Genomic DNA, 13,361 nt, shown 5'->3' with positions numbered 1-13,361 from the left:
CTGGCAAGACAACTGTTTAAACATGGATGTGGAGTGATGGAAAAAGAAAGACACTCAACAGTTGATAAAAATGACAATGAAAAACAGACAACGATGTGAATACTATTCTGCAGTTCTTCAGTTCGCTGTGTAAGAATGTTGCATAGTGTACATTGGCAGGTACTGTAAATAGTCACATGACATCTGGATTCGATCCAGGACATATCCACAGGTACGATTGGGGCTGTGTTTACTCTAAGGTTTGCAGGATGAGTCCTGTTGCTTTACTCTTCACTAAGCATTATGGTCAGTCAGAAATATTTGGTCAGTTGGGTTCCTCTGATGTTGCTCAGATAGGGTCACTTGAGGGCATAAGTGGCATTGTCAAAAGTCGATACCTGACCTGCTACTTCCCACAAGCACGCCAGTAGGTGGACTGGCTACTCTAGGTGTGAGCAAGTGTGTGAATTTGTGTTTGCAATGGACTGGGTCCGATCTAGCGGGTATTCTCTCCTCTCTCCCAGTGTTCCTGGGATAGGCTCGGGAGCTACAGCGACCCTGGCCAGGATAAAGAATTGATGTGACTTTGTGGTGCTGCAATGCTACTGATACTGTATGATACCATCAGATGAGGTGTTTTCATAGGAAAGGCTAAGCTATACATATGATATCACCCTGTATTATCCACAAGTAGGCTATTTGGCAAACATCACCATTTGGCCAAATTTTGTTAATGGTAAAAAAAAAAAAAAAACAGCAGCCCTATGTTATTGAGGGAAACTTTTGGTGCCTGTGTAGTCTCTCAAGATGTCCCTCCTAAGAAACAAACAAACAAGCAAAACAAACAAACAACAACAACAAAACAATAGAAATCCTAAAAGAATTTGCAATGGTTTTAATGGAAACTGTAATGGTACCCGTGGCTCTCTACATTTTACTGTTTGTTGCCTTCTATTGGTATTATGTTATGTCTAGTTGATACCGTTAAGGACCAATATAGGTAATGGTTTTAATGGTTATAATTGGTTTTAACGGAAACGGTAATGGTCCCTGTGGCTCTCCACTTTATTTTCTATTTGTTGCCTTCTATTGGCATTATGTTATGTCTAGTGGATACCATTAAGGAACAATAAAGGTAATGGTTTTAATGGTTAGCTGATGGTTTGAAATGGTATTTGTAGTGGAATCCATTAGAATATCTGTGATGGTTTCTATTGTTTTTTTTTTCCCACTAGGAGATAAATATGGACCAAATGCCCACATATTATGATTTTATGCCCAAGATCTCCAAAAAAATAAAAAAAATAAAAACAAAATAAATAAATCAATAAAAACCCACCTCCATGTCACCTGTGCTCTTCCGTCGACGCGGGAAGTCTTGTTTTTCATTGCGCGTGCGGCTCTCTGCGGCGGCGCCAGTTATTTTGAAAAGTGATCCGCGCGCGCCGCGGAGCCGCAGCTGTTCAGGAGCCATGAGCGGAGGAAGATGACGGATTCATCGGTCGCGGAAGGACACGTTAAAGTCAGAGACGGCAAAAAGGCGAGTGAGCTTCTGCTTTTTTTTAATTATTTTTTTTTAATTCACTCATTTATTATTCCAAGAGAGACTTCGTTTTTGTTTTTCTTTAACCTTGAGGCTTGTTTTGACGTGTTTATTTTTATATTCCGCAGTGGAAAGCTCGGTGGGTAGTTCTCCGTAAGCCCTCACCGGTGGCGGGTATGTAACCGTTAAATCTGATACTGCGGCCCTCACAGACAGACCTAGCAACAAAATCCTTTCGTTTACAAGTAACCTTAGAGGAAGTTTACTATTAAAAACTTTACACTTTTTTTCTTTTTCGAGGCATGCTCTAATTTACTTTCAGAAAGTGTTCAGTTGACTTCAATTGCACTGGTACAGTGTAAAATGTTACAGCAACCAGTATACATGACACAATACAGCTGGCTCATTAGGTGCATATCTTGCTTTGCACACAAAATGTCCCCATAAGGACAGGAAACTAGCAGGTCCTCACAATGTCTTTTTTTTATATATACGTATAAAAGAATGTGTGTTAGTTGTGTTTTTAAGTTTGTGTTCAACTTTCATAGTCTGCTTCCTTGTGCAGGAGTTGACTTAGCGTTATGTTATATATTCAGCAGATATCCTTGCAACACTTGCTTGTATATCATGTTCCCCATTCACAACTCGGGCTCTCCCAGTTTAGCTCACCATGTGTTGAATTACATTTAAAGACACAGCGGTTGTGCGTTTGAATATATTTGGTACAAGACCAAGAACCCATTCGAACTCAGAGTATCACTGGATGAGGAATACTGATCAGATCATGGCGTTTTTTTAGGGACTCGGTATGTAAAACTGTTGAACAGGGGTCATGAAATAGATTTGACCTGAGGTCAAGTTCTCACAGAGCGAACACCCATCATACTCAACATCTCAACACCTCACTAAACACCTCACACACACCCTAACTCTTGGACACTCGGATCCCATCACTCACTGCTTCACGTCACACGTTAACAGTAGACCTGTTTCCGTCCACGTATTTTTATGCGAATTTTGGGATGTCGTATAAACAAAAACGCTGGATGGAAACAGTAGATGCGAATAAAATCTCCAAAATGCGCATACAAAAACATATAAGAAGACATGCAGTGTAAACTTCGATGCAAAGACATTTACTGAATAAATTCCTCGATGCGCTTCAAAAAAATAGTCATGTGACTTTGCCTCAACAAATTATGTGATTGGATAATTGGCTGACGTGATAGGATACTCAGCGTAAAATCACCGTCAGAGTTGATGAGCCGAAAATAGCATTTTATTCATGTTGTAAATTATATATATATATATATATATATATATATATATATATATATATATATATATATATATATATATATTATAAATCTTTTTCTCAGACTTTATGTGGGAAAAAGTCACCATGGTGCACACGCATTTCTGATGTACGGACTTTAGGGTTGCACAATTAATCGAATATCGATCTCGATTACGATTTTGACTGCCCACGATTACATGAACATGATCGACTGCGATACTGACGTTTAAAGTTCGTCCTCCACTAATAGAAAACGCCGCTGCAGATCAAATCAAACGCTTCCTAAACTTACAGCCAGTCACCACAGGGATGACGTCATTTTGTAACACCAAAACCCAGAAACGATGTAGTTCTTTATAGTGAATGGTTAGCTTTTTATTTTTGGCGATTGTATTTAGGCTTCAAAATTCATAAACGTTGTGTTGATTTGTGTAAATTATCTTGATGGACAAAACGTGTTAGTATTGTAAATGTTTCTTGATTACAGAGCTTAAATTTTGCAATAATCCAAAAGCCTATGTGAAAATCCTATTGGGTTTTGTCGAGGGAACCGGTGTGATGCTAACGTCCGGGTTCCGGTACCGAATGACGTCATCCCTGTACCGCTCTATTGGGTGATCTGGCTGCATCTCTCCTCCTGTAAACACTGTCATTGCGTTTTCTGCATAGGCCTGAATTGTTTTCATTTGGTTGCGTATTGTTATATTTGATTGCATATTTTCATTTGCTTGATGTCTTTTTTATTTTTACTTATCCTATATTTTGGGTACAATTTTATTTATATTTTGCTTCTACGAGATGATGCACTTTAAGGACCAGTCTAATTTGATGTAAAGATTTGTGCATTAGCAGGAATGTAGCACAACATGGAGCTGAAATCAGCGGTCTGTTTATTTAAATGTGAAAGTGCAATGTAAATATGTTGTCCCTAAAACCAATTAATAATCATGATAAATAATCGTGATCTCAATATTGATTAAAATAATCATGATTATCATTTTGACCATAATCGTGCAGCCCTAACTGACTTGATTTATTCTCTAATCCTCCTCTTCTTCTATTGTATTTCTTACAATAGAAATGGTTCTGTGTATATTAGACTCACACACATTCGTACACACATGCAACTAACTGATGCATCAAACTTCATGGCATTGATTTACATATTAACACCCACAAAAAGAATGAAAGCTGCTTACAGGGTCTACGGAGGATTGCATCCTGCCCGCATTTCACTTCCCTCATTTGGGCAAGAATCGTGCTGCCCCATGCTAGTGCTATGAACATATTCAGTGGATGAGGTGCAGCAGGACAGTTAATGACAGATTTGCCACAGTTAATATGTTAATATGTAAATTAACCCCATGAAGTTTGATGCATCAGTTAGTTGCTTGTGTATGAGTGTGTATGAATGTGTGTTAGTGTAGAGGTCACACTCTCGATGTAGCTGTTGTGACAGCTGTCCATGGTCAATACATGTGATGTGGCGAATGGAAGATGGTGTGGATGAGAGAACGAAGGGTGATGTTTTCGCAGTTGCTGCATTTCCTCTGACTGGGAACAACAGGGACACTTTACACTTGGCTTATTTCCATGAATATTAACACCCCATATTCCTCTCATCTCTCTGCCAATTCAGGTCACGTCAAGGTGTTTTATTAGCATGAAAGACACATATATATTTATATATCGCCAACGCTTGTTTCTCAGTTTCTTTCTCTGTCACAGACTGCCTGGTGTTGTTGGTGTCTAAGGAGCGCGGTGTGAAGGAGCGGACCAGCGTGGTTTTGGAGCACATCTGTGGTCTGGAGGCAGGAGGGAGCAGCGAAGGAGTCGCCTATGCCCTGACAATCCTCAGTCTTAATCAGATCGTTCAGCTGGGATTTGATAGTAAGGAGGCCCTACTGGCCTGGGACCTTCGGCTTCGCTACTATCTAGGGGAGGGTGAGTATGACTATGTGCTGGTATTAATATGCATTTTCAGTGATCAGATGGCCATTCAGTCACAAAGAATAGCTGTCTAAGTCCTTTTAAAACTGCATTCGAATTTTAAATGTTTAGTTTCTGAATGCAAGTGTCCATAATGTTGATATGCCATATAGGGATAAACCCTGTGTTTATATCATGGCATGTACCCTCACCGGCCACTTTAATAGGAACTGATCCAGTTGTCCAATCAGCCATTCATGAGGCAAAGAAGCAGATACAGATAAAGAGCATCAGTTCATATGAAACATCAGAATGGGGAAAGATGTGACCTGAAAAATGTGGGGAAATTGTGATTTTTCACACACAACAATCTACAGAGAAAAAATATCCAGTGAGCAGCAGTTGTGTGGGTGGACACACATTGTTGATGTTTTTCTATTCTTTAACTGTCCAGTTATGGTGAACCTGTACCCACTCTAGCCTCAGATTCCTGTTCATGGCCGGGAGTGGAACCTAATGTTGTCTACTGCCATTGTAGCCTATCTGCCTCAGCGTTAAACATGTTGCGTGTTCTGAGATGCTTTTCTGTCTACAGCAGTTTTAAGAGTGGTTATTTAAGTTAAGAAAATCTTCCTGTCAGCTCAAATCAGTCTGGCCACTGTCCTTTGACCTCTCTCATCAACAAGATATTTCTGCGTGCAAGAAATTTTCTTGGATGCTAAAATTATTATTTTAATGGTTGTTGAGATTTGTGTTCTTGGCTAACTGCTGTTGTAGCACATCCACTGCAAGGCTCGATGTTGAAATGCTTTTTCTGCTCACCAAGATTGTAAAGAGTGATTATATCCGTTAGTACATCCTTCCCTTCAGCTCAAAGCAATCTGGCCATTTTCCTCTGACCTTTCTTATCAACAAGCGTTTTCACCCACAGAACTGTTGCTCACTCAGTGTTTTTTTATTTTGTTCACTATATATACATAAAAAAAAATCCATTCCCACCATATAAGTTTACATTCGTTCATCCTTAATGAGTAGATTGCTGTAATAGTGTTTCCATTGCTGTCAGTATCCAATTGTTGTCCACAGCTGCCAGCTTTCTAAGCCAAAATAGCAAGTACAGGCTGCACAGTTTAACACGCTGATGATCCAATTCCTGCTATTGTTGACAGCTTTTCACACTTAAATTTAGCTAGCTAGCTCATTTGAATATCGCATTAGAACTGAAATAATGATCACAGTGCATTAAGGTTGCATGTCCAGAGTCTCTAGTGCAGTTATTTCTAATCCCACTTGACGGACAGACTGTGTTTATCCTGATTCAACACAGTTGCTTCAACTTCTAAACAATGTATTAGGGGTGTAATACTTCATTTATATGCATTATTACACATTACATGATCCAAAGTTAAGATAACAACATGCAGCAAGTGAATCCAGTCAGCACATTCAGCTTTTTTTTTTTTTATCATACTGCTCATGTTTAATGAGTCACCCAAGTGTGATTATTAAATGGAGAGAAAAAGCATTTGTGATCACTGTAAACTTTCATTCAACTTGTTGAAAAAAAAAACAAAAACGCATTCATTATACGTCAGTGTAATGCATTTATAATATAATGCCATATAATAGCCTTTATAAAGTTGGAAATATTATAAGATGAGTATCGTATATTATATAAAGCTATTATATGGGAATAACATAAGAAATGTAGGTGCTATCAAAGTCTTGCTCCCGTGTTTTAGAGCATTTCTGAATGTTACATGCGGAACTTTACTGCGATCGAACACATGCTCTTTCCAGTAGTAAAAGTAATCAGACACATGAATGTACATGCCTGTGATTTTTCTGTTTAATGGATTATTAACCGGATTACCCACCTCATTCATTTGTATCGATTGGATTACTCAACTCCAACTGAGGTGTTTGCGTAAACATTTTCTTTTCCAACTGCACTATCACTAGAGTTATTAGATTATTCGGGTGCATGCAAACACAGCCATTGAAAAATACACATACGGCAAAGTGCACAGACAAAACAGAGCATAAAATGACAACGGAGTGGACAAAGTGACTTATACAAAGTGACAAGATCTAGTACAACCGTAAAGTTGAGCAATTGAGGACTGATAGTCTTGCTCAGGGAACTAACAGTGGCTCTGTGGTAGTCCTGGGAGCTCAGAACTGACACAGATCCTTAATGGACCACTGCCATATTGATTCTCGTGTACCAGCAAAGCAAAACAATACGTTTTGTAGAGCAGATTATGAGGATAAGGATACTGATTTAGTGTAATGTTGTACCTTAAACCGCTTAGCTCTAAAGCGTTTTAAACATCTTACAAGTTGTTATGGAACAAATACAAATGAGCAAATGTATAGAAATGTGTTTAAGCTCAAAGGTGCCCTTAAGCAATAGAGAGAAGTCTGTTAAATGGCAGGCTTTGATGTGCATTCCAGTCATTACCCTCATAAATCTAACAAGCAAATAACCCAATGTGACCTGTGAGTGTGAGTGTGTGTGTGTGTGTGTGTGTGTGTGGCAGTGGGGATTTGCAGTTACTATACTGAGGGGGGCTGGCACGCCATGCTGTGAAGTCACCTGCTTGCTGTCACTGTGTGTGTGTGTGTGTGTGTGTGTGTGTGTGCGTGTGTGTGTGTGTGTGTGTGTGTGTGTGTGTGTGTGTGTGTGTGTGTGTGTGCACGCATCTTGAACTTTGACTCTTTACTTCATTGTTTTGATTTGTGGCCCTTCATGAATATGTATCAGACTCGGTGCTGACAGGGTCAACCAGCCCCACATTCCTTTATCAAGTACCCCTCAATGCACTTAACCTCATAGTGTAATGCACAAGTTCTTTTACACACACCTTGTGTCAGTTCTTTTAGTCTGCCCAGACTCGGGATTCTCATCTTAGTTACCTGTATATTACCGTTGAAATAACGTACCAAGAATAGGAAGAATACTTGAAATTGTTCCTGATTGCATCCAAATAATGAAGATGCATCACTTGGTGAAGGAAGAATTAACACAAGAAATCGTCATCAAATATTTTCTCATTTGGTACATTCAGCCCCAATATGAATGTTTTGATGCCTTCATGTAGTACGTGGATTTATCATAAATACATGTACTCTATGCATCATAATTAAATAGGAGCTTAGTAAAAAAAATTGATTGTACTGATGCTCGAGTGTTCAGCTGTTTAACGTTTGATCATGTTGGAGTAAAATGATGGTTTCATGTGTTGTAGGTATTTATTCTTTATTTTCTTGAATGTTGTATTAGTAATGATTTTTTTTGGAACGATTTTGTTGTATGATTTTGCTGTTACAGACAATAATCACACATTATAAAAGACTTTTTTGCTTGCTAGTTGAGATTGTCTTTGAACAAGTAATGCAACGCAATTGCCACTAAAGGCAGCGGATGTCAAAGTGAGTATGGCTATACCTTTGAAGCTCACAAGGCAGCTACAAATATGTTAGTTGCTGTGGCAAAATATAAAGAAAACATACTAATCGACAGAAAAAATATCCCTATTAGCTCAAGCTCTGTTTACGCGACCCCGTTTTATGCACCAGCCCGGATCACGCTAATCGATAACGTAAGCAGAACATTAGCTGATCTTCATCGTATAATCTCACGTGAAGAACACGTTACTGTTATCACATCTGTTATAGAATAAACACACAGGGGGAATGGTGGCTTAGTGGTTAGCACATTTGTCTCGCGCCTCCAGGGTTGGGGGTTTGATTCCTGCCTCCACCCTGTGTGTGTGTGTGGAGTTCTCCCATATGTTCTCCCCATGCTTCGGGGGTTTCCTCCTCCAGTCCATAGACATGCAGTGTACTTCTAAATTGTTCTCTAAGGGGCCATTTACACAACAATATTTTCAACAGGAATAAGGTTATACAGTTTGGCTGTTCGTTTATACGACAATGGCGTTCCCCTTCAAAGGGAACTTCGACGTTGCGTTTAGCATAACAGTATGAGAAATGCGTGCAAGGGCGCTCCCCATACTGTTGTGCCAAATGCAACGCCTCCTTCCCTTCTCAGGGGACAGGGTTACATGCGTAACCCAGACATTTTGGGGCCTGAACACGCAAACTTTTGAAAACGGGATTCAAAGTGCAAGTTTTTGAAAACGGTGCCGTTATCATCTCCGTGTAAACATACAAAAATGAGAATTTGTGAAAACCATGACGTCATGCGCACGCGTATTACATGTTCAGTCTATAGGCATGTGTGCGAATACTTCAGAACAACACGCGAGACATTTAAAACTACAACATCGAAGTACAGGACTGTGTTAGTGCTGCTCAAGATTTTGAGATTATTGACACTTGTCCAGCAAAGTGTAGATATACTGCATCACTACTATGACCATCGGAGGCGCATTTGTTACCTACGCCAAATTATTAACCCACATCTACGCGGACGAAGGGCATTCAAAATCTTAGAATTAGGGCCCGAGCACCGCTGGTGCAAAGCCCTATTGGATCTGCTCCAATTATTATTAGTATTAGTATTATTCTTTTCTCAAATGAATCACATTTTAGAGGGCCTAAACATACCTGAAAACTCACGAAACTTCAGACGCGTCAGAACTGGTGAAAATTTACATCTAATAGGGGTTCCAGAATTGAGCGTGGCAAAATGGCTCGACAGCACCACCTACAACATTTCAACAGTAAATATTTGTATATATAAAATAATGCAAAGGAAAAACGTTTCCATTTTTAGTACATCATTATCGTGTAAACGTACCCTTAAATACTCTAAATTATCTGTAGTGTTTGAGTGTGTGTGTGATTGTGCCCTGCAATGGGTTGCTACTCCATCCAGGGTGTCCCCCACCTTGTGCCCCGAGTCCCCTGGAATAGGCTCTAGTCTTCCCATGACCCTGTGTTGGCCAAAGTTCTCGGCCAACTACCTAAGCTAGTTGTAGTAACTTTAGTTTGTTAAATAATCTACCATTATCACCCTGAGTAACTCACAGGCAAATGTACTTTGTATTTCACTTGCTCTATTTCTAAACACGTTTCTCCCAGTGTTTTTTCACTGTCTTGTAAAAAGCTACACTATCTTAGCCATATGTCATGGCTTGTGCAGCTACACAAGGCTAAAAAACATAAATCGGGTCTTTCTAAGCTCTTATAGACACATCGTTAATGTTTATGCCCTTTTATGTTCATTCTTACAAAGCAACCTCACAAAAAATAAAAAATCTCAAAACACAAGACACTAAGAAAAAACACCTGCAAGCAATGTTCTACGTGTTATCACACTGACGCAGGTGTTATTTATTACTAATTGGAACAGGGCCCTTATTGTGAAGTGTTTGTTCAAGCGATTGATAAACCCAAATCCATCTGTTCGGCACATGGGCACTGAGTAATTTGGCTTCACCTCACTGAGTAATCTTGTTTGAGAAAGTGTGTGTGTGTGTGCGTGTGTGAAACACATCTCAGCATGTTTACATAATTGTGTGTACAATGTGCCATAATTTGATTTAGTGAGAATTCTCAGGTCTGTGTGTTTACATCACTATGAAAACTTTTGTTTCAATTTTAGAAATCTTGTTAGTGTTACACTATATGGCCAAAGGTTTGTGGACACCTGATATTTTGTACCCATATGTACTCTTTGAAAATCCCAATCCAGATTTATTCCCCCCTGCTATAACACCCTCCACTCTTTCAGAAAGGTGTTCCACTAGATTTTAGAGCAGGGTTGTGGGGATTTGTCCATTCAGCGACAAGAGCATTAGTGAGGTCAATCACTGAGATGAGCATCTTATAATAATGCCAACTTTAAAGGATATTAAATATGGGAATAACATAAGAAATGCAGGTTTTATCAAAGTCTTGCTCCCATGTTTTAGAGCATTTCTGAATGTTACATGCGGAAATTTACTGAGATCAAACACATGCTCGTTCCTGTAGTAAAAGTAATCAGACACATAAATGTACATGCCTGTGATTTTTCTGTTTAATGGATTATTAACCGGATTACCCACCTCATTCATTTGGATAGAAATTTTATTTCGGATTGCCCTCAGTCGGTTTATGCAATTCCACCTGAGGTGTTTGCATAAACATTTCTATTCCACTAGAGTTATTAGATTACTAGGCTGCAGCCATTGAAAAATATACATACAGCTGTCACTTAAAGGCGGTTGAGATGGATGCAATTACAGTGAACACAAAACAGCGGAGACTAATGATGACACATAAGGGAACAACCAATGACAATACAGGGTGGAGACAGGACAGAAATCAAAAGAAATGCACGTGTCAAAAGTAAACAAAGTCAGTGTCACTGAAAAACCCGGAAGTGCACACTCACGCTTCGGGTTTTAACACGTGCTGTGTAATACAGCGCTAGCGCGAGGGGAACTCGTGACAACAGCAAAGTGCACAGGAAAAAAACAGAGCATAAAATGACAACAAAGTGGACAAAGTGACAAGATTGAGCAATTGAGGACTAATAGTCTTGCCCAAGGACCTAACACACATACACACTCAAATACGATGACTCAGTGAGGTGAGGCCAAATTACTCGCTGCCCATGTGCCGAACAGATGTGTTTGGGTATTTATCAATCACTTTAACAAACATTTCACAGTTAGTGAGGTCAATCATGGGGATGGTCTAGTGTGCAGTCGACATTCCAGTTCGTCCCAAAGGTGTTCAGTGGGGTTGAGGTCAGGGCTTTGTGCACGTCTCTTCAGGTCACACACGAAAGCAAATTGCAGATCTGGGATTATAGTGGACAAAATTTCAACATGGATTTACATTTAGTCAATTAGTAGACACTTTAATCCAGAGTAATTTATGCAAAACGTGCAAATAGTTGAAGGTGTAGCAATGCAAAGTCTTTAGCGAATCTGCAAGGATTCGTAACCTAAAAACAAGAGAGAAATGCTAGTTCGTGCAAGTGCTAGAGTGGTCAAAGACTATTTGCATAAACTGTATACAAAATTATCAGTCAAGAAAAGGAACATCTCAGTCTAAGAGCACAAGTACATACAATACAATAAATTCACAAATCAAATGAATGCATGGTGAGACTAATGAGAGTGTAAATGAAGATCTGCTGACTCACTGTGTCAAAGGCAGTAGACAGACAACTGAACAAGAGGTTAACCGTTAATTGAATGTTATAACACCCCCTAATGAGAAACATGTCAAAATTGGTAGGATACCTCAAAGACATATAATATATGTCCACCCAATTTGGTATTAATATGTAAAAGATATATTGCCTCATTTGCTGTTTGGCATCTGCACCGTCAAATAGAGTACAGTATTATGGGCAAACTCCTCTGAAAAGGAAAATTACATCCAATAACTTGTTTTCAGGTACAGTCTGTATATCATCTCAGTCAAGTTTGATGAAGATTGCATTAGATTTGTAAGAAGGAAAAACCAAACAGGTTTTCATATTCAATATTATGGTAATTAGCTTAATATTTAAAGGTCAGAGCTAGAAGATTCTAATTGTAATTACGTTTATCTTGAGGTAACTAATCAGCATAATTAACAGTAGTACTTTTGTTTTTAGATTGAAAAGGGTAACGCTGCATTATAATGCCAGCATCAAGCCACTCAGGCTTGTCTCTCTTAAAGGAGACCTCCAACGGTAATAGCGTGAAAGCTTTGGAAGCTGATCTGTTTGAGCAGAGTGTACAGATAAGGAAGTGAGACAGCTGGACAGACTAAACGTCTACAGCACTGCTGCATCATGCGCTCTGTTGGAAGAGTTGAATTCCCAGCAGGGCAGTTGAACAGCATTGTGAGTAATGTAGGGAAACGTTACTTAAAGTGAAAATAGCTCAAGGTGTTGTTGAGACATTTAAAGAAAATAATTTTTAAAAAAAAAGGTTAATTATAAAATAAATCGTGGATGCCATTAAAGATCATACTTTCAGGGTGGATTTTTCATTTAACTCCCTCTTATGCACTTTTTGTCTCTTTCTGTCTCTCTCTTGCTCTTTCTACAAAATAGTACACAGTTTTAAGGTGACGGTCCTGCCTGGTACTAAGCTGGAAACTGGTCTGGCCACACTTCATTTGTGCAACAATCTGCTCGTCATTGCCAGGGACGTCCCCCCTGTTATCGGCGGCCAGTGGAACCTTCTGGACCTGCGCAGATACGGCCCAGTCCCCAATGGCTTTGTGTTTGAGGGTGGCACTCGTTGTGGTTATTGTAAGTAAGCAGGGCATGTAAGTGTGTTCTGGTGTCATCCTTGTGAGGGTTGTGAAAAATCAGACAGAATACTGGGGACCAAAGCTTTAGTGTTTATACAGTACATGATCCAAATATGTTGGATGTTTGTTGTTGAAACTTGCAAAAGTGTAAAGATTTGCTTATGTGAAACAAGGCACTGATTGACTCTCTGTCAGTCCTGATGCAGGTAGTGTTAGAAATTTGAAAGGTTTTATCCCTTAACATGCAGCAAAAGTCTTTTGACGTTTCATGGTTCTTCAGTATCTAATGTTGTGCAGATGTTTAGTAAAGAGTCAGCAATGATGTGTTTGTGTTTGTACAACATGAATGTGTGGTATGCTGCTTATGTAACACCGCTGTCTTTCGTTTAATCCCTTGAC

The 13,361-nt window shown here is 39.3% G+C and overlaps 1 protein-coding gene across 7 annotated transcripts in view; it reads left to right on the top strand.

The window, feature by feature from the left end:
• The first annotated feature begins 1,207 nt into the window (after positions 1 to 1,207).
• LOC108260483 (protein Dok-7) overlaps positions 1,208 to 13,361 on the top strand; it is a 42,707-nt gene continuing 30,553 nt past the window's right edge. For 2 of the 7 annotated variants that reach the window (XM_017460816.3, XM_017460815.3), the window contains exons 1-4: positions 1,227 to 1,519; positions 1,651 to 1,696; positions 4,548 to 4,763; positions 12,760 to 12,960. In XM_017460816.3, the coding sequence (XP_017316305.1) occupies positions 1,466 to 1,519; positions 1,651 to 1,696; positions 4,548 to 4,763; positions 12,760 to 12,960 (517 nt within the window). In that variant the 5' untranslated portion in view covers positions 1,227 to 1,465. Of the gene's footprint in view, positions 1,520 to 1,650; positions 1,697 to 4,547; positions 4,764 to 12,759; positions 12,961 to 13,361 lie in introns of all 7 variants that reach the window. The other 5 variants (XM_053677623.1, XM_017460818.3, XR_006981439.2 and 2 more) reach the window with 5 other exon arrangements.

Source organism: Ictalurus punctatus, chromosome 29, assembly GCF_001660625.3.
Source record: "Ictalurus punctatus breed USDA103 chromosome 29, Coco_2.0, whole genome shotgun sequence".
Lineage (NCBI taxonomy): Eukaryota > Metazoa > Chordata > Actinopteri > Siluriformes > Ictaluridae > Ictalurus > Ictalurus punctatus.
Note: the sequence above shows the minus strand (reverse complement) of the source record. Positions and strands in the feature narration are given on the sequence as shown.